Source organism: Mesocricetus auratus, unplaced genomic scaffold (genome assembly GCF_017639785.1).
Source record: "Mesocricetus auratus isolate SY011 unplaced genomic scaffold, BCM_Maur_2.0 Super-Scaffold_100013, whole genome shotgun sequence".
Taxonomy (NCBI): Eukaryota; Metazoa; Chordata; class Mammalia; order Rodentia; family Cricetidae; genus Mesocricetus; species Mesocricetus auratus.
Window position 1 is genome coordinate 2,379,398 of NW_024429196.1, and position 25,994 is coordinate 2,405,391.

At 39.1% G+C, this 25,994-nt stretch overlaps 1 protein-coding gene across 9 annotated transcripts in view; it reads left to right on the plus strand.

Annotated features, from left to right (window-relative positions):
- Ccdc7 (coiled-coil domain containing 7) overlaps positions 1–25,994 on the plus strand; it is a 193,760-nt gene that overhangs the window by 135,894 nt on the left and 31,872 nt on the right. For 8 of the 9 annotated variants that reach the window (XM_040755264.1, XM_040755269.1, XM_040755271.1 and 5 more), the window contains 9 exons: positions 296–376; positions 2,656–2,709; positions 3,482–3,517; positions 5,342–5,449; positions 8,360–8,479; positions 11,307–11,402; positions 14,375–14,493; positions 19,859–19,949; positions 22,158–22,253. In XM_040755264.1, the coding sequence (XP_040611198.1) occupies positions 296–376; positions 2,656–2,709; positions 3,482–3,517; positions 5,342–5,449; positions 8,360–8,479; positions 11,307–11,402; positions 14,375–14,493; positions 19,859–19,949; positions 22,158–22,253 (801 nt within the window). The remainder of the gene's footprint in view (positions 1–295; positions 377–2,655; positions 2,710–3,481; positions 3,518–5,341; positions 5,450–8,359; positions 8,480–11,306; positions 11,403–14,374; positions 14,494–19,858; positions 19,950–22,157; positions 22,254–25,994) is intronic. The other variant, XM_040755270.1, reaches the window with a different exon arrangement.

The window sequence follows — 25,994 nt, forward strand, 5'->3', positions numbered from 1 at the left end:
GTATTTTATTTTAAATACTGTGAATTTAAATTTTTAAGTGTGTTAGATCCCCTGGAGCTGGAGTTGCAGGGAGTTGTAAGCTGCCCAATGTGGATGATTGGGAACCAAACACCAGTCCTACACAAATAGCATCAAGGTCTTTAACTATGGAGCTGTATCTCCAGCTTCTGATTGTTATTCTAAATAGTGAATATTAAATAAGTTTCACTATGCATATATGCAAGAAACAGAGAGGGGGAGAGCTGTATATTACAGCTTCTTTTCAAGTAGCTCACAAATCAGTTTAATTTTACAGAGATTTCAACAGCCGTAAAAGGTATGCCTGCAAGACCCAAATCAAAGAAGCCAGTGAAAACAGAGTCAAAGAGTAAGAAGGGTAAGAGCAGCTCTTTTTTTCAAACCTAATGTGTATGATTGTTAGTTCTTCTAGACTCAATAGTTACCAACTATCTCAGTTTCTTTTCCTATTGGTGTGAAAAAACAACTTAAGGGAGGAGGGGGTATTTTGCTGCACAGGTTCAAGTACAACCATTGTGGCAGGAAAGTCAAGGCCACAGGAGCTTGAAGCAGCTGGCCACGTCACATACATAGTGAGAGGAAAAGATCAATGATAAATGCATGCTTGCTAACTCTTAGATGGCTCTTTCTGCTACTCCTAGACAGTCCAGGATCTCCTGGACTTGGGAGCAGTATGACACACAGTGGTCAGGCCTTCCCACTTCGGTTAACTCAGTCCCAATATGCAGCAGTGACGTTCCCAGAAGAGCATCTCCTGGGTGATTTTAGATCATGTCTAGGTGACAGTTACCACCTGCTGTCACCTCACCTTACAGGATATCACCTTTCCACAAATTCTCTTCTATAACTAGTACCCTTGAGTCTACCATTAATGGAGCATTATCCAGTGTTACTAGCTTGGAACTGATCCACTCCAACAGCACCCCTGTAAAATTCTAGTAGGGGAGGAGCATCAGTACACATGTAGAAAGCTGCTGAAGGGAGCCTGCTTGTGCCCTGCCCCTTTTCTTTTAATGTCTCCAAGGACTCACCTTTTGAACTCACTGAGTTGGCTCCAAACATTTCTCATAGGCAGTCAGAACTTCAGATGTGAATCACAGGAACATATTGCAGTTCTTAACAATGTCTCATCATATAGAGGGTACCAATAAAGACACATGATATCAGAGGGACAGAGAAAGGATATAACATTGGGAAAAACTAATCAAAGTGTCTAATAAATAATGGCTCTGAAAATTTAAGCAAGAGTGAAAAAAGTTGCAAATGGACAGGAACAGAAAAAGAGCAGGAATGTAGTTGAAGAAATAGCCATTGGTCTTTAAAGCATTTGATGGCTATTGCTCTCCACAAGCAAACTTAATAGACAGTAATGAAATAAGCACCAAAACCCATAGCCAGAACCACTGTGTGACAAATGTTGATGAGCAAAATCATGGAGGCAGAAGATAGAACTCTTCATCAAAAAGATAGGCCCTGAGGTCATCAGAAATCACAAATCCCAGAACACACTGGGCATAGACATTCAAAATACTAGGGAATTAAATTCAACCAGGAATCTTACAATGAACAAAACTTTCTTTTTAAATGAAGATGGAATATCAACAAAGTAAAATTTTAGACAGTGTGTTTGGTAGACACCCTGTTTTAAGAAAGTTCATCTGGGTGATACTTAGGAGAGATTTATATCACCCCCCAAAAAATAAAAACACATAAGTAGAAATAATTCTATAATTACAAGACTGTATATATATTCATTGCATCTCTTTTATGTCACTAATTTGACACATTATAAATCTGTCTTTGAGCCTTTACTGTGATAGAAATATAGCACAAATATCACAGTGAAACCTATCATTATTTTGCACAAATAATATGTGCTAATAAAAAACTAAAAGAAATGGAGTGCATTTCCTAGTGCAACACAAAAGTGATGGGAGAGAATGATGGTGCATTCAGGTAAAACAGTGATACTGATTGTTAACATAGATTCACAGCTAGGCAGTGGTGGTGCACGCCTTTAATCCCAGCACTCGGGAGGCAGAGGCAGGCGAATCTCTATGAGTTCGAGACCAGCCTGGTCTACAAGAGCTAGTTCTAGGACAGCCTCCAAAGCTGCAGAGAAACCCTGTCTCAAAAAAAAAAGAAAAGAAAGAAAAAATAGATTTATAGGAACAAATGCAAAGAACCAGGTAATTTAGCCAAATGGGTTGCTGTAACGAACATTGTAAATATATATACCTACTCTTTTTTTTCAGTTTTTTTCATAGGCATATCTTGACATAAATAATTATGACATTAGAACAGTCTGTCATATGGAGTTGTATTTTGTGTAACAGTAATGCAGAACTGTTGAGAGAGATTAAATACAGAGAGGAGTCTTGATTTCATACGTGGACTGGTGCTGCTACCTTTCCTTCTGAGCTAATCCTCTCTGGAAACATGCTCACAGACATACTCAGAGGTGTATCTCCTACATGATTCTAAATCCAGTTTAGTTTGGCATTCAAAATTAACCATCACTATAATGTCCATGAAACATAGTATCAGCAGAGTTGGGGATGTCAAAGAAAAAAAAACAAAAGCTGTTTATTCATTTTTCCCTTTACACAGTATTCTGACATGTGTTTGTGTCTTTAGATATAAAGATGGTTAAAGGAACAAAACTGCTTGGAACACTGAAAGATCAACTTGGTAAGAATAATAATTTTTCAAGTCATATACTTATGATTTAATTCTAACCTATAGTAACAGTAGCTTTGTTATTTTGTAAGCAACAATTTTTGTGATTCTCTCTTACACAGAAATTCTAGAGTTCATTATAAGTAGGTGTAAAGTAAGTAATATGAATATTGAAACTGAGCCAATTAGAAAATAACCTATCCCAAACCCCATGCCACATCAATCTTGGTGTGTTTGGGGACAATCATCCTGATGCTATCCCACTCACTTTCCACTTCTGGCTTGTGTTGAGCTTGAAGAAGCAGCAGTCTTTCTGGTGAGTGTGTTCAGAAGAAGGCTACAAGACAGCCCCCTCTCGGCCACTTCCGTTTTTCAGATTATGTGGGTGAGAGTGCATGGTGCAGCCCTGCAGTGGATTTCTTCCAATGATCTGTATCAGTCACAGATTACTGTTGGTCTTGAATGGTGTTAGACACACTTCTCTTTGATCCTAGAAAGGCTTCAGCTATGATCAGTTTTTCAAAGTTGGTTCTGATTAGTGTCCTCAGGGACTTGCCATGCCTGCTTCCTTGTAAAGACACGAGGGGAAAGTGAGTCTTAACATCCACCTCCCTGCTGAGTCTGAATTTTACAATATAATCTTCCCATCCCAGTATAGTGGCGAGTGCCACTCATATAATATAGGAAAAAGTATTACAAATAAAGACCAACACATAGAGCTTGAGGGTAATGTGTATATATAATGTCATGGTATCAGTGGGTGATTTTTTAACATTTGTTTTAGATATGAGTTCATTTCCAAAGAAAAGTTTTAGTCCAGGTAAGTTCCTGATAAAATTCCTCATGGTTGATCAGGGTAAAGAAGACATGTAAGGTAAGTGGCTGCTTAGAAGAATTTTCATACTGTGCAGTTTTTATTTAATCCACTGAAATATTTTGAAATTCAGGAGAGACAAAGATTGTATTATGTTAGACTGGATGGTCTGTACACCATAGAAGCATATTTCTCACATGGCGGGGACTACATCTTGAATCAGAAATATGTCTCTTTCTGTCCTCAAGTGCTGGAAGGAGCAAGCAGAGCTCTGGGGCCTCAGGACAATGCTAACAGCAATCATGATTTGATAAAGGCCTATATCCAGTGCCATCACAAGATGCTTCCGTGGCCATGGGCAGATGGGGGGTAGAAACATTCGGGGCACACTGAAAATACATGTTACCAATACAACATACGGTGTCCTCTCTACGCGGTCACCCTCTCATTCTCTAGTTTCTCAGATGCTACCATGTGCAATGACAGGATCTATATAATGATGTTTACGCAAGTATTTTCTAAAAATTTTGTCACAGTTTTCTGTTTTATTTTCCATTAATTGTTGAACTTCCCATATGCTCTTTTCCCTTGTCACAATTTCATGAAATCACATTCAGTTTTTTAAAATGCACTACATACACGAGTCTTTCTTATAAAACTCTCTCAATTAAATGTTTTCCCTTGTGTTTGATCTCTAGAATTTATTATTTACTCTTTTACATCTTAGCAATATTGGGAGAAACATATTTAAATATCATCTATTGGGATTAAATCACTTGGGGTGAACTTGTAAGCCAGCTATACCAAAATTACATTCAACTTACAGTATCAAGCCATATCAAAGACCCTTCATACAAATAATTACATATGGATGGTTTCATGAAAATAATATACATAATAAGCATAAGTTTGCAGTGTTGGGACATCATCTCACTGTGCATTAAGGTTTCTATTTTTGTTGATTTACGTATTTTCCTCAGCTTTCCCCTTTCCTAACAAATGCTGGAAGTCTAAGCCATGGCTTCTGAAATTTTCAACGGTAATGTGTTCTCTCCATGGTCTGCCATTGTAGCCTTACAAAACCTCTTACCATCTAGTTTAGTACAATATCTAGCGAATAATTAAAGTGTTCAGATCTTGTCATCTCTGTCCCCTGTGTCTCTCCTCTCTCTCTCTCTCTCTCTCTCTCTCTCTCTCTCTCTCTCTCTCTCTCTCTCTCTCTCTCTCCCTCCCTCCCTCCCTCCCTCCCTCCCTCTTTCTTTCTCTCTCTCCCCCCCTACACAGGGTTTTGCTAAGTTACCCAAGCTGTAGTTAACTTGCTCTGAAGCCTTGGCTGGTCTTGCATTTGTGATCCTCCTGCTTCATCCTCCTAATTCTCTGATGATACTAGCCCACAACACATGGCCTGGCTCTGTCTAAGTGTCCTGTTCTGTAGTCACATGTATATATTACTTTTCTGATAGTGTGACTGTGACAGCTAAACATAACAACTGTTAGTTGTGCTTGGGCTGGGAGATTCAGCAGCTTATACACAATGCTTCTGACACTGGCCTCCTAACTGCCTGCCTACAGAGCAAATGTAGAAATGAGCACACTAGGCAGTGGGTACAGGCCCCAATTAAGAAGGATACTATCACAGGACTCAGTGTAAAGACAAAAAAAGAGGAAATGATGGAAGGCATTGTAGAAATTGAAGAAATAGTGAGCACTGAATAAAACATGGGAAAGGAAAATATGAATGAAAAAATAAAGATGAGTATACAGAGTTTGCCACATGATTTGTGAATACTCAGAATTGACATACAAATTTCCTTTCAAACTTTGTTTCAGGTGTGAGTTCATTGAAAACCAAACCTCAAGAAAATATTAATGCCAAGTACCATCCACCAATGGAATTTCCAACAAAAGTGATCAATCTGTCACCCTTCGCCAGTCAAAGTAAGAGAATATACACGAAAACAAAAAAACAAGATCTAATTGCCTAAAATAGCTCAGAAGTATGTCTTTTCATTTGTCCTTTTTGTACCTTATGTTTTTATTTAACTGTGTTGTCACGAACCTCCCTGGTGCCTGAAAATGAAATAGCTTTTTTTGTTCTTTCTGTTGACAGTGTAACATCTCATAGTTTAGAATGCTTTATTCAGCCATTATGCCACTAAAAGGGCAAAGGCCATTGCCACCAGTAAATGTACACACACACACACACACACACACACACACACACACACACACACAGTGGTACATTTATTTCTCTGGAATAGAGAAAGCCCAAGATTTGAGATTTTTCTGTTAAAGTATATGCAGGTTCCTAATATTAAAAGATATTTGTAGTTTGGTTTCCTAAAGGGCTACTAAAATTAATATTGACAGCAGCAACAATCTTTGAGTGTTTTTGTTTGTATGATTATCTGTAACATTCATCAAAGTGTACAGTAGCTCGATCATATGATAAGGCTATCGAGTGTTTGTGATACTGAGGTCCTTGTGTAAACTAGCCAAGCTCTCAACACCCAGATACACTCTAACCTCTTTTTTGAATTCCAGTGTTCACAAACATAATCTTTTATGTTTTCTTCAAACTTTTCCATAATTGGCGACTTTACATTTAAGTCTTTAATCCACCTTGAGTTGATTGCTGTAACTGAGAAAAAGTAAGGTGTTTGTTTCCATTCTTCCCCCCAGAAACACTCACCAGTTGAAGACTGTGTCTGCTGTGTATCTTAGCACTTCCTCTGGCTGTAGATGTGTGTGACTCTGTTTCTTGGCATAGATTTTGCTCCACTAGTTTGTCTGTTTTAATGATGAAACCATAATTGCTTTTATTGCTATAGCCTCTACTTATATTTTGAAGTCAGCTTATTGTATTTATCTCCAAACCTGTCTGGTTTTGTTTTATTTTCTGTTGTTATTGTTGTTGGCAGTTTGGGAAAATTATTTTGTGTTTTGGGACAAGGTCTCATGCAGTCTGTGTACACTGTACTTAGTGTAGCCAGGATTGACCTTGAGTTCCTAATTCTGCCCCAAAGCTTTCCAAGTGCTGGCACATCAGGTGTCCCCTCCTCATCCGGCTTGCAGCATTGTGCCTTTGCGCAAGACTCCTTCAGTAATCTGGGGTCTTTTGTGCCTTCATATATAGTTTTAGGACTGCCTTTCTAGTTTTGTGTTTCCACAAAATACACTGATACTTTGATGCTACTCCAGTTTGCTTCTCTATTGCTGAGATAAACTTGGCTACTGTATTCATCAGAAGGACTTTAGAGGAAGAAAGGGTTTATTTGGCCTCCACTTCCAGGTCATAATTGATTAAGAAGGAATTCATGACAGAAACGTGAAGCAGAAGCAATGGTTTCTGCCTACTGGCTTGCTCATTCCCTGAAGTTGGGTTCCTCAGTGGTCTGGGTAGTCCCACAATGGCTGTCTCATGGGGGCCTTTTATTTGACATAGAGTTTAATTTACAGCATCATATGACTTTGGTTTTTCTATCTTTTTCCTTTTTAAATAGACATGAAATTCATCAAAAGACATGCTTTAGTACAATGGCCATCTCATGTCCAGAAGATAACATTCATAGCTGGCACTCTTGCCCCATCTTTTACTCTTACATTAGGTCTTTCCATGCCTTCTTCTATGATATCCACTTAGCCTTAAGGGTAAAAGACATTTTTTAAGTTGTTTAAATATATTTTCTGAATTCTGTGAAAAGTTGTCTATTAATTAAATTTCTTCCTTGACAATTTCCTACATGTGTAGAATGCACTCTGATTATGCTCACCCCTACCCCACCATACTCCCTCCCCACCCTGCCATAACCCCTCTCTACCCTGCCATACCCCCCACCCTACCATACTCCCCCCATCCTACCATACTCCCCCATCCCCACCGACCACTATCCCCCCTACAATTTCCTTAGTAATGAGGGGTATATCCAACTAAGCCTGTCCCCCCACATATATCTAACTGTTGGTGGGCCTAATTTTGTTCCCAGTGCTAGCAGCCATAGCTTCATTACAAAATAAAACAATAAAACATATTCTTTTTTTAAACTCTTTTTTATTTTAAATTTAAATTAGAAACAAGGTTGTGTCACATGTCAATACCAGGTCCCTCCCCCTTTCCCTCCCCTCCTCCCATGCCCTCCCACCAACCCCCCCAATACCTCCTCATTTCCCCAGGGAGAGTGAGGCCCTCCATGGGGGTGTCCATAGTCTGTCATTTCATCCAGGGCAGGGCCTAGACCCTCCCCCAAGAGTCCAGGGTGAGAGTGCATCTCTCATTATTGGATAGGTGCCCAAAGTCCATTTGTATACCCAGGATAAATACTGATCTACTACCCAAGGCCCAATAGATTGCCTAGCCCTCCTCACTGACACCCACATTCAGGGGGTCTTGATCAGTCCCATGATAAAACATAATTCTTAACTATTATTCTCTAGCTCCTTTAGAACCCTAGGCAACAACAAATAATCTTTGTTTCTGGAAGGCTTGCCCATTTTGAATATCATAGAACAGAATCTTACCATTCCCTAAAACTCTCCTCTGCAGTGTATGCCTTTATATTCTTTTTTTTTTTTTACGAGACAGGGTTTCTCTGTATTGTTTTGGAGGCTGTTTGTCCAGCTGGGCCTCGAACTCACAAAGATCTGCCTGCCTCTGCCTCCCAAGTGCTGGAATTCCACCACTGCCCAGCTATATCTTTATATTCTTAATTGAATTAATTATCTCAAAATATTCTTAATTATCTACTTTCCTCTAACTTCATTTTTATTGACACCTAACTTACTGTGACTATCAAAAGCAACTGTAAATGTGATGCATTTTGTATCTAACTGTCTAAATTTTTCTACAAGGAAACATGAAAGGCTCTTCACCGTATGCAGATGCAACCCCCAAACCATTTTATAGGACTTCGCGGGAAAATTCAGGTATCCCTGAATCCTTCCAGCATTTACTGAACAGAAAGATTTCAGGTAATGTTTAATGTCTGCATGCAACATGATTATTTTACTGAAGACATTCATTATATAGGAATTATCAAGAGTATTAGTTTTCATCAGAATAGAATTTAGCAAAACACAAGTGGACAGGCACCAAATTCTATTCAGCTGGCACATGAAGGTGAGTGGCATCCCTGCCACTTCTCTTCCTTCCTCATGATGATGAAGTTGGATCTCCATTTCCTTCCCAGAGATTTTTCTTGTCTTGCTCACCACAGTAGTTCTTGAGGATGATCAGGATAAACCCATAACCCTCTCCCTTTCACACCTGCATCCCCCTTGTTTGCAGTCCCCAACAAAGTGTTCTGTAGAAAAGTGGAGCAGGAGAAGAGATGGGAAGACAAGTATCCATATGCTCACCTTTCTGTTCACTGCCATCTCCCCAGCCATCCAATCCCATTAACATCTAAGAACATGTTAACTACTGCAGAGGCGTTTTGTAATTACCCTGCAAGTACTGAGCTCCTTTATAACATGAATGATTTTTCCTTGGTGTGCTGTGCATTCTAATACCTAAAAGAAATACACACACCATACAGTTGCCTGAAAAACAAACGCAACGAAGAAAAGGTTGACTGGGCTGCTATTTTTGTCACATCTTGTTTTGCTACAAGCACATGCAGAAGATATTTAACATTCCAGGACAGGCAAGAGGAATACAGGGAAATGAGGCCTCTTTTCTTCCTAGAAGGAATTGGTCAGAAATCCTGTCTGATGGCTGAGGATAATTGAAACAATGAGCCAAGTCCTAGGATTCAGAAAACAGAAAAACAATGAGAAGATAGACAGGAGTTTTCTCCGTGACACACCCTCGCTTTTCAGAGCTTCTCAAGCTGGAACCAGTTGTCTGCCTGTATCTTGTAGACAAATGTAATTGCTACTGGATTGAGCCTTTCCCTCAGTCACCTACGGTGCTGCTTCCTGTTGATTAACCCCTAGCTACACCTCAAACATGGGTCTCTGGCTCTTAGCCAAGGCTTTAGGGGGCCAGGCTAAACGATTCTGAGATAGATGCGAAATGTCAGACTGGGCCCCCTGTTTAGAATTGTTCCTCAGGTGTGGTGCTATTTCCTAAAACTCTGGGACCTTCAGGAAGTAGACTATCACATATCAGAGAATGAGGTATTAACTATCAGTGATAACACTGCCCAAAGAAACAGACAAAAAAATACAATATAGTCTGAATATTACTGACTTTTCTGTGGCTAGAACCAAACTCCTTGGAAAGAAGCAATGTAGGGTAGGAAAGGTTTGTTTAAACTGGTGTCTCAGTCTACCATGGCAACATAGGCGTGGCCATAAGGCTCCATCCCTGGACAGGAGCCAATGGCAGAACTGCTCTGATTGGAACAGACAGGAAGCAGAAAGCAGCACCAGAACAGAAACTTGGTTTTTACCTTCAAAGGCCTTCTCTAGAAGTCAACTTCTGCCAGCTAGGTCCCATGCTAAAGGGCTCAATAGTCTCATAAATTAGCAACATTTCCCAGGTAATAGGTACTCAAACCATGAGCCAGTGATCAGGGTGCATTTTACACTCAACCTTAATAGTCTAGTCTAAGCCTTCCAGAGGCCCTCCTGTAATGCAAAAAGCATTTAGTCCCATTTGAACTATTTCCATAGACTAACAAACAATGACAAAACTATTCATAAATCCAAAGTGTCTTGTGAGATGGAGGTCTAACCTCTAACAGTGAGCACCTGTAGAATCAGAGAACAAGTTACAGACTTTCAACATAAACTGGCATGGAATAAACATTTCTGCTGCTGACGAAGAGAGGAAAGCAAGACCAGAACCCAGCAGGCCCAACACAAAATCCTGCAGCAACATGTCTCACACTCTAGCAAATAGTACCATCACCTGAGCCCCAACAGGCTTGAGCAGCCATGCCCACGGGCCTTGTCACTTCCAACACACATGGCTTCTCTGTCAGAGTATACACCATCTGTTCAGAATGTTCACCATCCACTCAAAATATTCAGCATCAGCTAAGAACGTGCACCAGCTACCCAGAATATAAGCCATATATCATTTATCTCCCTGGTTAGAAAGAAGTCATGTTCACTTGCTTTGTCCAGAATGGAAATGATAAGAAGATAAATCATTTAGACCAGAGTGTTAGACTTTCACTCTAAAAACCAGTGACAGACAGGACATTTTTCATGCAGACAGTTGTCATAATCAATGGAAGACTTTACTATGGGAACTCAGTATTTTCATGTAGTTGTCACCTATGGTTGTCATGTGATTGTTATCTATGGCACACTATACTCTAACTGAAAATGTTCTGATTCCTTATTTTGGGATTTGCCCTCAAATAAAGTTCAACATTTTCATTATGTTTGTTTTACTCTAATGTTAGAAATATGTTCTTAAGAGTATTCATTGACCCTCTCTGCATTTATCTCTGTAGTTTTCACTGTACAAATGCCACCTTCTTTGTAAAAATTATTCTGCCTAGAGCTAAAATTCCATCTATAATACAGAATTAATTGACTCGTGGGATTTTATATTGTGCTATGATTTTTAAAACGTTCTTCTAGTGTTTTTATACAGCATTTCTATTTTTCTTTTTGCAATGTAGCATCTCAAGTGCCAAGGTGCTTCACCCTCCCTCCAAAAGACAGCTTTATTTAGTCTTGGGTTTCCTGACTTGCACTCTTATGGTGCAGTTATTTTGTGGTTTACCTAAATTTATAAGAAAAAAGAAAAAGTAACTGTGCATTAGCAGGGGTTTATTTTATGTTTTTAAAATTTAAAATCAGTTTACCTCTTGTATAATTGTATGCCATCATTTTTCAGGGGATCCGAACCCCAAAAATGAAAACAAGAGAAAAGCTGAACATGAAAATCAGCTGCATAGTTCAATCACCTCTTCAAAAAAATATGAACATAAAGGTAAAACATTATGACAGATACATGAAATAACATTCTGTTCTATTCCCATTGTTTCTGTTCACCAATTCTCAGTCCTGTGGCACCTTCCAGGGAAGAACCACACAAGCCAACATGTGCTCCCCATGCTTTTCTGTGGGACACATGCAGGCAGGGCTTGAGGGTTCTGTACAGCCCTAGAATCCTGTCCTTACCTCTAATCCAGGTTAAACTGATACATTTCTATTTTTCTGCTTGATGTTCTAAAATGTCAGTATGTCATTGTGCATTCAATGATTCCTTTTTAATGATGTTCATTTATTAGAGCTATGATCAACATCGCAATAATTATCATTTCCTACATTTTTACTATGATGCTTGTGTTGATGTTTCTGTAAATTTGAGTGAGTAGAGCTGGGGATATGGCTCACAGGATCATGTTTGCTGCACAAGCACAAGGACCTAATTTCAGATCTCCCCAACCCATGTTTTAAAAAAAAGCAGGTTGTCATGGTGTATATCTGTAACCCAGAGCAAGTAAAGATCCTCTGCCAGTTAATGTGCCAAATGGTGAGCCCCAGGTTCAGTAAGAAACTCTATCTCAAAAAGTAAGGAGGACGGTAATAAAGGAAGACACTCCACCCTGACCTCTGTCCTCCCTAAGAGCACACTTGGGGAAGCACACAAGCATGCACGTGTACACCGTATCTTACACACACACACACACACCACAGAAGCATACACACACACATAAAGTAAAATAAATAAAATTAAGTATATAATGGTATTGTTGGATTAAGTATTTATATAGTTTTAATTTTAGCCATTTGCTAAATACTTTCGAAAATATTTATAGTTCCTTAACAGTTTTGCCATTAAATCCAGGAAAAAGCTATTACCCCACATGTTAGTTGGCACTAGACATTTTATAAACTAAAAACATTAATATAAAATTACATTATTTTGATGTCACCACAATAAAAAATTATCTAAAGACTGAAGACTCCTTAGCATTCAAAAATATTTTACAGAAATAGAAAAGATCATGTTTAAATTCATACATAATCTTCAGAGAGCACAATATTCTAAACCTCAGAAAAAGAAGAACACAGTAGGAAGAGTCTATTTATAATTCCCAAATATTCTTCCAGGCTATAGTAATGGAGATATTACAGTTCATACAGATGAGACCCAGGCCAGTGAAATAGACTAGAGATCCCAAATTTAAGTTCTTACCTACATGGTCAAAGGCATCAAGACTGCTCAATGGGGAAAGGGCATTCTACTACATATTGTACTGCGAAACTGGGTATCCCCATGCAGAAGCATGAAAGGGGGTCCTCGACTTAAATTCGGTTCAGAATATGACTCAACATGAATCAAAGACCTATATGAAAGAGCAAAACTGTCAAAGAATCAAATAAAACATGGAAAACCCTGCAAGACAGATTGTATTTTAGTACTGACATCAAAGACATAGTCAAAAAAGAAAAATATAGACTAGTTGGGCTTCATGAGAATTGAAACTTGCACACCAGAGGATAATGAATTTTGTGCATTTAATATTGGCTAGTAAAAAGTAAACAAAATAAAAGGACGTTGCCAGCAGAGTAAAAAGCAACCCCTAGTATGTGTGAAAATACATACATGTCTTTATCTAATAAAGGACTGATAGCAACTGTTTATTAATTGAGACCTACACCTCAGATAGGAACTGGAGAAGGACATCAGTGTAGACATCACTCCCAGTGGACAGCTGTTATCAGGAAGGGAAGGAAGAGGAACACAAGTGAAAGAAGGAGCATAGGCCTACAACTCCAGTTGCTTCAGAGACAGAGAGACAAGGATGGAATGTTCAGGATCAGCTGGGACAACTTAGTGTAACACTGTCCCAAAGTAAAGAAAAATAAAATGTGGGATGGTCATGGATGTAGCTTGGTAGCATCACATTTGCTCACCACACATAACGCCCTAGATTGAAGAAGAAAAGGGAAATAGAACAAACACTGGCTGAGACGTCTAGAAGTTGGGGCCAGGATCACATGGTGTCCCCTGAGCTCCAGCAGACTTGAGCAGCCTCCCCTCTACAGCCCTGACACTTGCAGCACGGATGCTGTCTCGTTCTTAGTGACCCTCATCTACATCTCTCACTGATCAGAGAGAAAGGTTAATGGTCTCCTGTGTATACTGGGTGAAAACGGAGTGAGGATAAGTGGATCTGAGGGCGAGCAACGGGTGCACATTGTTCACACACTCACCTTAGTGAATCGAAGAGCCAAATGCTTCATTTTATGTAAGAAGTACGTTGTAGGTATAAGAACACTCCTGCTGGCCACACTCTGTTTTTTAACTTCAGCATTTATCTTCAAGTGAGCATACGTTGAAAATATTTTTATTATTATATTTTGGGGGGTGTTTGTTTTGGGTTTTTATTTTGGGGAAGATGTTGAAAACTGTCTCATGTAGCTCAAGCAGGCCTCAAACTCCTTATGTAGCCAACAATGATCTTAAACTTCTGGTCCATCTGTATCCACCTGAGAGTTGGAATTGCAAGCATGTACCATCATGCCTAGTGTGCACTGTGCTGGGGACTGAACTCGGGAATTACGGGTAGTAGGTAAGAATTCCACCAACTGAACAATTTTTTCAGCCCTCCAATTTTCTTATTATTTGAGACAAGATCTTCCTAGGTGCAGCAAAGCTGACACTGAATTCACTCTTTGTGCCCACCTAGCCCCCAAGTCTCCATTTACCTGTATCAACCCCCTCTCCATGTGGCAGAAATTAGGAGTAGACATGTGCCAACACACTTAGCTCTCTCCCAGATACATGCTTTTATAACTACCAGGCGAGGAAAATTCATACATGGGCCCTGCTTCAGAAACTTCATCAAAATCACTGTGCTTCAGAAGAGGCACAAAATGTGTCTTAACTTTCAAAAAGATGAAGTTAGTTTATTTTTAGTAAGGTGTAATGACATTTTTCTCATTCTTCAGGGCAGTCTAAATATCAAAAGACAAAGGAAAAAGGTACAGAGTCTCACCAAAACCTACATGCTTCGGCATCTCCTATCAAAAAGCAGAAGCTTAAAGGCAAAGGAGTCACTGTAACACAGGTGTGTAAAGTACCGCCGCGTTTCATCCCCGTTGCTTCTACTTCACAGGGTCCCCAGCCTGTGGACCCTCAGATAGCCGGTGTTAGCAGCCTGGCAGGTGTTCCCCTGTTTTCCTACAGGTAGATACCTGTGTGGAGGGCTTTGTTGGTCCTAAACAGAAACAGCACCCTATGCAAAGATTCTCCTCACCTCTAACCCGAGCCAACCAGCATTTTCTTCAAACCTTCAGTGTGAGGCTCTCTGAATAAGAATGTGTCATGAGGCAATCAAGAGTCCTTACTGAAAGACCTTTAGCAGTGTTTTCTGCAGTTCCATCAGGGATGCAGTGAATAGCTTTGCGTACATTTTTATTCTGCTGCTTACATTTCTGTACAATAGTGTAAGTAGGATTTGTGGGATAAAGGTATATTTTAAACTCTTAATAGATGTTCCTAAATACCTTTGAGAAAGATTGAAGTTAATAATAATTTTGCCAACAAATACACAGAAATCCTATCTCCGGGTGTGTTAGCCAGTACTGGACTACTTACAAATTGAAAAACTAAACAATGTTATAGTGTTCAGATGCCAGTGTCACAGAGTTGCTCTCTGTAGACCCTGGGGAAAGTCCCTGGAATTGCAAAAACCTCTTGCAATAGAAACATCCATTTTAACATTCATATGGAATCTTCAGAGGCCATGTTACTCTAAATAATCTTGGAAAAGAGTAAAGTAGGAAGAGTCACACTTCATAATTTTCAAACATGCTACCAAGCTGCGGACATTATAAGTGTGGCGTACACTTTTTCAGTCATCCATCAAATCCCTCCCCTCAGAGCTCAGGGAACCCCCTGGAAGAGGAGGTGGAAAGAGTGTAAGAGCCTGAGGAGATGGAAGACACCAGGAGAACAAGCCCTCCTGATTAACTAAGTGAGGCTCATATGAGCTCACAGAGATTGAACTAGCAAGCAAGGGGCCTACATGCATCTACAGCAGGTCCTCTGCATATGTGTTACAGCTTTTAGCTTAATAATTTTATGGAAGTTCTGAGAGTGAGAACTGAGAGCTGACTCTTGTGCCTACTCTTGGGACTTTTTTCCACCTGTCCAGTTGCCATGTCCAACTTCAAATGATAGCTTTTGTTTTATCTTATTATATCTTATTTTGTTACGTTTGTTTGTTACCTCTTAGAAGATGTTCTTTTCTAATGAAAAAGAGAAAGGGAGTAGGTCTGGGGGAAAGTGGGGAGGACCTGGAAGAAGTAGAGGTAGGGGAAACCATAATCAGGATATGTTGTGTGAGAAAATAATCTATTTTAATAAAAGGAAAAACATTCATCATGTCAACAGAGAACATAGAAAAGTACATATGTAGAATCTAATAACTTATTATTAACTATAGGCCCATAAAGAGAAGCCCAAGAGCACCTTTGTGGCCCCTTCCAAACATGTTCTCCTTTAAAAAAAAAGTCTGGCATACAGACAGATGACATGCAGACCAATGAAATAGCAAAGAAACCCCAGAAATGACCTCCCCTCAGCTACATGGTCAAGGCCACCGAGACCACTCAGTGGGAAAAAGCGTTCCACCACAGTTGGTGCAGGGGAAACTGAACATCCCCACTTAGGAAGATAAATCATGGACCTGAGCATAAGCTATATTCAAAAATAGCTGAGCATAAATCAAAGACTAGTAAGACTTAAACTGTGGAAATATTACAGGAAAACCTTGCATGACACAAGATTTGGCAATGCATTTTTACAATGACCTCAAAGACATTAGAAGAAAAAAGGTAAAATACAAAAACATATATTAAGAGAAATATGAATGTAAGCAACAAAACTCTAGTAAAACTGAGCTAACTACTCTATAGACACATCCCCTAAGAAGATGTTGGGACAACCAGGGATCCACCAAAAAATAAAAAGGTAGTTATCACTATTCATCCCAAACTACAGTCATATGACACGTTATAAATGACTGATATCAGAAATGAAAGGAGAAGGAGACAGGTGCAGAGAGGCCATGAAATAGAAGAGAGGATCCAGAAGTAAACTACATGGTTAAGGGCACCATCTCCACTCAGTGGAAGAAGACAGTCTGCCACGTACGCTCTGGCAAAATTGATATCCTCAAGCAGAAGTATAATACTGAACCTTGGCTGGGGCTGTTTTCAAAAATAACTTAGCTTGAATCAAAGAAATACAAGGGAGAAGTGATTTATAAAAATATTTTTTAAAAGTAAGGTGAAATATACGTGATAGTGAATTTGGTGTTGTGGTTTTGAATTGGCAGAAAATCAGATGTCACAAGCATTTAAAGCTTTTCACATCACTTTGTGCAATTAATAAATGTTTGCAAAAATGAACTGAATTGTCACTAGCAAGATGGGCTTAATGGTTAAGGGTGCTTGTTTCCCACAGCCTGGCACCCTGAGTCAGTCCTTGAAACATACATGTGGTAGAAGGAGAGAACTCACTCTCGAAAGTTGTGCTCCAGTTTCCATATGTGAATAGATAAGGACACGTCCAAATAGATAACTATTTTTAAAGACTTATTTTCTATTTATAAGTGTTTTGCTTGCATGTATGTATGTGTATTGTGTGCATACCAGGTGTCTGGAGAGGCCAGAAGAGGGCTTTAGTTCCCACTGACTGGAGTTATGGGTGGTCATGAGCCACCATGTAGCTACAGAGAATCGAACCCCACATCCTCTGTTCATTTAAAATAAAGGAAATTCACAAAGTGGAACAAAATGTCCCAAATCAGACACTGTTGACAGGCTAACATACTCAAAGATATGCAAATAGATATCCAAATCTCTGCAATGATAAAACTCAAGGAATTAACCTTGAAAAACACTTGATTAGACCTTTCTTCTAAGAAGACTCTTCAGATACCCACTACAGACACATGCATTCCTGGTAAACATCACTAACCACTGAGGACATGCAACTCAAAACTACAAGAAAAAAAAACACCTACTACACCTTGGATAGGAAGGCAGAGAGAGAGAGAAAGGAAAGACAAAGGTGAAAGAAAAAATAAAAGTACCGAGCAGTGGTGGTACTTTTTTAATCCCAGCACCATGGAGGCAGAGGGTGGTGGATCTCTGAGTTTGAAGCCAGCCTGGTCTACAGAGCGAGTTCCAGTACATTGAGGGCTACACAGAGAAACCCTGTCTGGAAAAACCAAAAATTAAAAAAAAGTAAAAGATAGCTAATGAGTAACCCTTCCTACTAATAAGAAGACTGAGACAGCAGGATCACACGTTCTAGCACCCTCAGGTACATAGTGAGGTCAAGGCCCCTGTATTTCTATGCTGAGTAAAAGAAGTTGGAGACCCTTGCCTAGTACAGATGAAGCCGTAGTTCCTTCTTTAGTATATGAACCAAATGAACACAGAGTAAGAACAAATGTTGGTAAGTATGCCAAGAAAGTAAAACCAAAGGGACACACACTGTCCTGCAAGCTCCAGCAGGCTTAAGCGGCCTCCATCTACAGCCCAATCCTTTGCAAGAAAGGTGTCCACTCAGTCCCTCAAGTACGTTGTACTGATTTCTGATTAGAGAAATGGATAATGGTCTCCTGTAGTGTGCTGGGTGGAAGCAATGTGAGGACAAATGGTTTTCTACCAGAGGATCCAACTTGATTAGATGGAGATCCCCAGATGCACATTGTTCACACACATACTTGCCTCGGTGAACAGAAGTTGGAATGTTTCACTTTTGTGAAAAAAATACAATGTAGAAATATTTTAATTTGCAAATTTGGCCAGCTAACCTTGAGGAAAGTCTCTGAACAGACCCACATTCTTCTTTATTTAAGCATTTGCCCCAGATTGAAAAGATATTGAAACTAATTTATTGTTACGCTTTCCGCTTATCACTTTTCCACATTCACACACAACAGTGTTTCGAATTATCTATCTTGCTCTGTGGTTTTCTTTGTGAGAATGTCACCTTATATTAAAAAAAACAAAGCTTCACATGTACAGAAACTATCATAAAATGCATTCCAGTCATTCATGCTTTTGTTTATTGTCCTACTGTGTGTGTGTGTGTGTGTGTGTGTGTGTGTGTCTTTTAAGTTCTTTCTCTGACATCTGCATATAGCATCTCTGTTTTGCGAGACAGGTGTTATGAATAGCAAGGCTGTAGTCACACTTAGTATACAGGCAGACTGCCAGGCAGATGCCCATCTCTGTGCCTCAGTCCCTGAGTGATGGGAGTACAGGCATGCAAGACCTCTCTCCCTGCTCTATTCTTTCTGCTTATATATCATCTTTTATGAGTATGGGGGAGTGGTTCCGGTGTATGTGCATGTGTGTATATGTGTGTGTGCATTCCTGTGGAAGCCAAAGGCTTATGTCCATATATCTTCCCCTGTCACTCTCAAACATATTTTCTTTTTAATTTTCTAAAACTTATTATTTAAAAAACCTTGCAAAAGATAAGAAGTATCAACCAATCAAATTAACCAGACTCCCAGTCTATAGAACTCATTAAACTTCCACAGGGTTAGACTAGGTATTTGGAGCTTTACATTAAATTTTATACTTTCAGTATAAAACCTCTTTTCTGAGGCAGAGTATCTCACTGAACACGGAGTAAGATTATCTGCACAGCAAGCCTCAGGGAGCCTCTTGTGCCATGTCCTGGAATAGCCACTTGCCATAGCCCCAAACTTTATTGATGTGTGCTGGAAAGCTGATCTCAGGTCTACGTGCTTGTATGCCAAGCCCTTCACCTACTGCGCTGTCTCCTCAGCCCCAACTTGCATTAATATGATAGACTTATATAAACTATCAATGACCAGATAACGTAAATTCAAAGAGAATTTGTGTTTGCTGGTTAAACTGCTTCATGTTAGTTAGTGAAGGTTTAGGAGGCTTTAGAGGAGTCCTAAGATTGACTTTTCTAAGACCTGGACAACAACAATATCATTAAACATGCTAACATAGAAGGGGAAAAAAGTATTCTCACAGGGCTCCACCCCTAATCAAAGTACTGCAGGAATGTGACTGCTGAAAGAGGGAGAATAAGCCTCTTCCAAGCATGAGCCCCCACAATATAAATTGTCAGCCCTGAAACCATACACACACAACAACAAAAACAGGCGCAGTTGACTATGTGTGTGTGTGTGATGCTAATTAAAGAAAAATAAGTCATTAATTTAAGAGTGGGGGCACCTGGGAGAGCTAGAGGGAAAGAACATTGGAAGGCCTGGAGATAGAAAAGGAAAGGGAGAAGTATTGTAATCGTGTTTAATTTAAATGTGTTTAGATTAAAAATATGTGTGTAATGGGTTATTTTTGCACTGTTAAAAATTGAAATTAGTTTATTTATTGTATCAGTTAATAACCTTAAACATTCTTTCTAAACAGCCTAACCATGTGAAGTTAGTTGCAAGAAGTGTTGAACGTCCAAATAATGTGGAGACGTATGCCTCTACTCCAAATATCAAAGTCATTAAAGGTAAAGGAAGTACTGTACTGTGTACTATGTGTAATGTATTATGTATAACATAACTCTGTTTTATGTTCATGCTGTTCCTATCTACCAGCGTCCTGCAGTATGGGTCCTTCCAACAATCAGTCTGTATTATGAGCCCACCAGGCTTTTCCTGCAGGTAGACACGTGTGGAGGGTTTTGTGATGCTGATCAGAAACAGAGCCCTATGCATAGACACCCTTAACTCTAACTGAGATAAACTGATCAATTTCCTTCATGTCTTACACCTTTCATTTTCTCTGTAATGATCTGAAATGAGAGTATATTACTTATCAGTAGTTCCTTTTAAAATAACCATACATCTCTGTGGTTGCAGCTTCAATCAGTTGTGCAATCAAAAATCATCACTTTTTTATTGTGACAGGGACTTAACTATGTAGCCACAGCAGGTCTGGAACTTGCTATATAGACAAGCTGGACTAGAACCCATAAAGATGAACTGCCTCTGCTTCCCATGTACTAGGATTAAAGGCGTGTGTCAACATATCCTGCTAATTACATGTTTATAATGCTAGTTTGTCTCTAAAGAGTGAGATTGTTGTATTTAGAAAAATGTATGCTTTTAGTATCTACAGATACACATTCTATGATGACTGTTGTTGTTGTAGAAATAAAAACCTGAAAAATTTCTGCATAGTTCTCAGCACTAGATCTTATGAATTGAAAATATTAACAATATTGAACTATATTGGTTAGCTGACACTAACACAGAAACTAACTACAACTTATGAAAAAATCCCTAGAATTACAGTGATATCTTACTAGAGTAGAAAAGTCCATTTTGAAATTCATATTGAATCATCAGAGATTATAATGGTCTAAATAATAATGAAAAATTGCAAAATAAGAGAAACAATTGAAAATGTAATAACAAATTACCTTACAAGTTAATGCAAACCTGAAAAACTATTAGAAAACAATGTATGCAAAAATATACAAGACATTCACCTTATGATGAATTTTTTATTAGCATTGAAGACATAGTCAAAACATATAAATATAGGCAAATTAGGGTTTAATCCTAGCTAAAAAATTGTGCACATTAAGAAAAATACAGTTTTGTATAGTTGGTCTATGTTAGTAAAAAAGAAAACAACTAAAATGGGACAGTACCAATGGAATCAAAAGGCTATGCACAGAAAGAGATCATGACTCCATGTCAGCATCCTATAAAGAATTACTTTACAAAGATAAAGAAGGTTTGAAGTTAAACCACAACGAGACACATAAAAACAATGGGAAATACTCTAAGAAAAACCAACAGGGACAAAGAAATAACCTATAATGAGAAAAATAATTTATCTCCTTGAATGGAATTGCCAGGAAGGAAGACAGAATGAAAAGGGAAAGTGGTAGAGGAAATGACTGGACTGGAGTCCCATGTCTGTCACTGTAGCTCATGCAGAAAAATCACAAGTTCAGGTCAGCTTTGACAACAGACAGTCTCAGTATAAAGAATGTGTGTGTCAGTGAGGAGGCCTAGGTAATCTATTGAGTTTTGGGCAGTAGATCAGTATTTATCCCAGGTATACACATGGACTTTGGACTCCCATCCAACAATGTGAGATGCACTCTCACCCTGAACTCTTGGGGGAGGGTCTAGGCCTTGCCCTGGATGAAATGACAGACTATGGACACCCCCAAGGAGGGCCTCACCCTCCCTGGGGAAATGAGGGGAAATTGGGGGGGATTGGGGGGAAGGCACGGGAAGAGGGGAGGGAAACCGAGAGGGACCTAGAACTGACTTGTGTAGCAACCTTGTTTCTAATTTAAATTTAAAAATAAAAGAAAAAAAGTGTGTAGAATGTGGGGGATGGAGGTAGCCCAGTTGTAGAGCTCTCACCCAGAATATACAGGGAATTGTGTTCAGTCTTCAATACCACAAAAAGCAAAGAGTTAAGAAAGGGAAGTGGAGAAGGAAAAGAGAGAAGGAAGAAAACAAAAATACCAAGGATGTCAAGGAGTAGGCAGCAGAGGCACAAGGTGACTGCAGACCCTCAGGACCTCCCTCTGCTCTATCAATTCCCTGACTTGCATGCTAATAAAATATCATCTGCCAGGCAAGGATAAATCTGACAGAGTCTACTAGTGCTTGCCAATAGCTGGAGGAATCTGTGCTCAGAAAAGGATTATACCAATCACTACTGAATGATGTTATTCTCATTTTTTCAGTGCTGTCTAAGACCTCTAATTTAGATGATGAAGATGCTAAACTTTCCAATAATCTGCCCAAGTCAACATCTGCGGCAAAGAAACCTACGAGTAAAGGTAAAGGAGATACTGTAATACAGCTGTGGGGATTCAGTTATTCCTTCCCCATTGTTTCTGTTTGCCAGAATTTTCAAACCCGTGAGTCCTTTCCCATCAAGAAGCTAAGTTATGTCACAAGCCTGTGTGGAGGACTTTGTCCTTCTGTACAGTAAGAGGATATCGTTCGTGCCTAGATCCCCTTACTTCTAACTCAGGTGAACTGGTGGGTTTCCTTCATCTCTCACACTTGAGCTTTCGGTATTATGTTCCTAAATGAAAAAAAATATAATGTCTAATCTATAGTTCCTCTTTATGTAATCCTTACACTTATGGTGCAACTACAACCAATAGTGCTGTCAATGTCACTGTACTCTTTTATTGTCCTACTTTATACAATTGAGTGTGTGGCTGGATTAAGAACATGTATGCCTTTAATTTTTTAAGTACTAACAAATATTTTGCAGAGTGACTGTTATTGATAGTTGTAGCAACAAAAATATCAAAAAACTATTCTTCCAGTATGAAAGTTAATTCTAGACTGTTTGGTGACTCATTCATCATTCAATAGTGTGTTGTTTAGTCTCCATGAGTTTCTGTAGTTTCTCCTGCTATCCATGCCTAGGTTTATTCTATCAGGTTAGACAGAATACAGTATGTTATCTCAACTTGTCTGTATCTGCTGAGAATTGCTTTGTTTTCTAATGTGTTGATAATTCTTTGGGAATCCTTCATGGTCTGATTACAACAATGTGTATTCTTTAAAGTTTTGGCAAAATAGCCCCTAAATGTCTGTAGGACCATTAAATTTATAATGTCACATATCTCTACTGATTCTTGGGGGGGTGGATAATCCAAATTGTAGGAGGAAGTCTGATGCCGCCATTAAACATGTGACTTATTAGAGCCTACACCAAATGACATGACTAATGGTGCCAGTTGACATTTATGTTACCCAATATTACTGTGTTGGGATTAGTCTGTAATTTTACATAGTGTAGTTATTTGTTTTAGGAATTTGGGTGCAATGTGATTGTTGTATTTGTGTTCAGAATTGCAAAATCCTCTTGGTGGGTTGTTCCCTTAATGAGTATGAAGTGGTGTCTCCAGTCCTCCCGAGTACTTTGGCCTTGAAATCTATGTTTTCTGGTTTTAGAATATCTAGACCAACTTGTTTCCTAAGCCCATATACTTAGGATAACATTTTCCATCCTTTAATCTGAGGTGGTGGCTATCTGAGGTGAGGTCTGTTTCTTGGAGGAAGCAAAAAGCTGTAGCCTGTGCTCTTAATTCATGCTGCTCATTTTTGTCTTTTATTTGGTCATTTAGAACATTAGTATACTGAATTATTATTGAAATAAGTACATTATTTCTCATATTTTCTTGGTTTGTGGTATTTTCTTAGATATTCTTTAAGATTTAATTTTATTGTGTGAATGTGGGGGGGCAGGTAGTTAAGATGCCCTGGGAATGTGGTTACAGATGCTGTGAGCTTTCTGAAATAAATGCTGAGAACTTAACTTGAGTCCTCTAGAAGAGCAGTAAGTGCTTGTAAACCCTGAGTCATCCCTCCAATCCTTTAGAGTTTAGGTTTTTATTTACTGTCCTGATACCATTTATCCCACCATATGCCATGGCTATTTGAGTGCATTTATTTTTTTCTTAACTCAAATTATTTTCTTCCAGTATCTTCTGTAGAACTGACTATTGGTCATAGATTCCTCTTAGCTACTTGAGCTTTGGAAAGCATTTTTCTCATTCAATTAGATAATCTACCTATATATAATAGTCAGGTTTGGAAATTGTGGTCTTGAAGAACTTGGAATGAACCTTTGTTAGTTGTTCCACATTTGAAAGTTGCTATTGAATCTGTTATTATGATTGGCCTGTTTTTATACATGGCTTGTCTCCTCTCTCATAGTTTTGAATACCCTCTCTTCAGTCTGTATTTTTCGTATTTTAGTGATAATATGTCAAGAAGAGTTTCTCTTCTGGTCCTATTTGGTATTCTAGATGTTTCTTGTACATCTTTCAAGATTTAGGGAATTTCCTTACAGGGTTTTACTGAAAATATTTTCTGTGCCTCTGACATGAATGTTTCTCTTTCTTCTATGCCCATGGTTTTCAGATAGTTCTTTTCATTGATCCCAAAGATCTCAAATTTTTCAATTTGCTATTATTGACCTTTACTGAAAGATTATAAACTTCTGCATAACTTTCAAGCCATTACATTCTATTGCCCACATGTCCACTATTAGGCCTTCTACTCATATTTCTATCTGGCTTATTGAATTGTTTCGTTCTGGCATCATTTGAGTTTGTGACTTTCTTCAGAAATTCCTTATCGTTTAAAAATATTTTTATTTACTTTTGTTGTTTTGTTTATGAATATTTTGCCTGCATGTATATATGCTTGCCACATGTGTGCCTCGTGCCTGTTGAGGTCAGAAGCGATTGTGAGCCACCATGTGGGTGCTGGGAACTGAACCTGGGTCCTCTGCAAGAGCAACCAGTGCTGTTAACCACTGAGCCATCTCTCCAGTGCTGCAATTCTATATCTTTACAGAAGTATATTTCCTACATGGAAGGACCTCCTTACTTTGTTTAGCTGTTTTTGCTCTCCTGGAGAACATTTATGTCTTCTTTGATTTGTTGAGCATATTTGTAAGTGTTCTCATGGGTTCTTTCTCTGAAATTTCTAAATCGCTCCAATTTGGGCTGTGAGATTAGTAATATTTTGAGGAGATGCATCTTGCTCTTTGGGGTTTTTTGTTTGTTTGTTTGTTTCTGTATGAACTTTTATACCTTGAATTACTTTGTTGGTTGAGGACTCTTTGTTTATGTGAAAGCAAGCTCTGTTCCAATTTCAGTTTCTTTCTGCTAGTATCCTAACTTGTGGACCCTTCAACAAAATAGCCAATCTTGTGGGCACCATAAGATTGAGTTCGGTGAGTAGGTATGTGTGTATGTGAAAGGTTGTGACTCTGTACAAAAGCATTGGAAGAAAACATAGACCAAAACCTACATGATACTCATTTTGACAATATAAAATGGATTGTCATCAAAATACAAGTAAATATAAGCAAATGAAGTTAATCAGAATTAAAAATTTGGGCACATCTGAATTCCTGGAATCCAGTTGTAGCGAGGAAGGAGTGATGAGCAAAGGGATCAAAACCATGCTGGGGAAACTGACAGAAACAGCTGACCTGAACAAGGGGGAACTGAGGGACCCCAGACTGACAGCTTGGAAACCAGCATAGGATGGAACCAGGCCCCCTGCATGTGAGTGTCAGTTAGGGGGTCTGGGCAGTCTATGGGGCCCCTGGTAATGGAATAGCATTTATACCTAGTATACGAATGGACATTGGGAGCCCATTCCCCATAGAGGAATACTCTCTCAGCCTAGCCACATGGAGGAGGGCCTAGGCCCTGCCCCAAATGATGTGACAGATTTTGATGATCCCCCATAGAAGGTCTCACTCTTTCTGTGGAGCAGAAGAGGGATGGAATGGGAGTTAGTGGGGGGCATGGAAGAATGGGAGGGAGAGGGGACTGGAATTGATATATAAAATAAGATTGTCTCTAATTTAAATTAAAAAAGGAAGAAATTGAAAGTTATCATAGATACGCTGGACAATGTTTTAGAATAAATAAGGCAAAGAAAATTTTTAAAATGTAGGCTGAACAATCCAGGAGGATCAAGCCAGTAAGCATCACTCTCCCATGGCCTCTATACCAGCTCCTGTCTCCAAGTTCCTG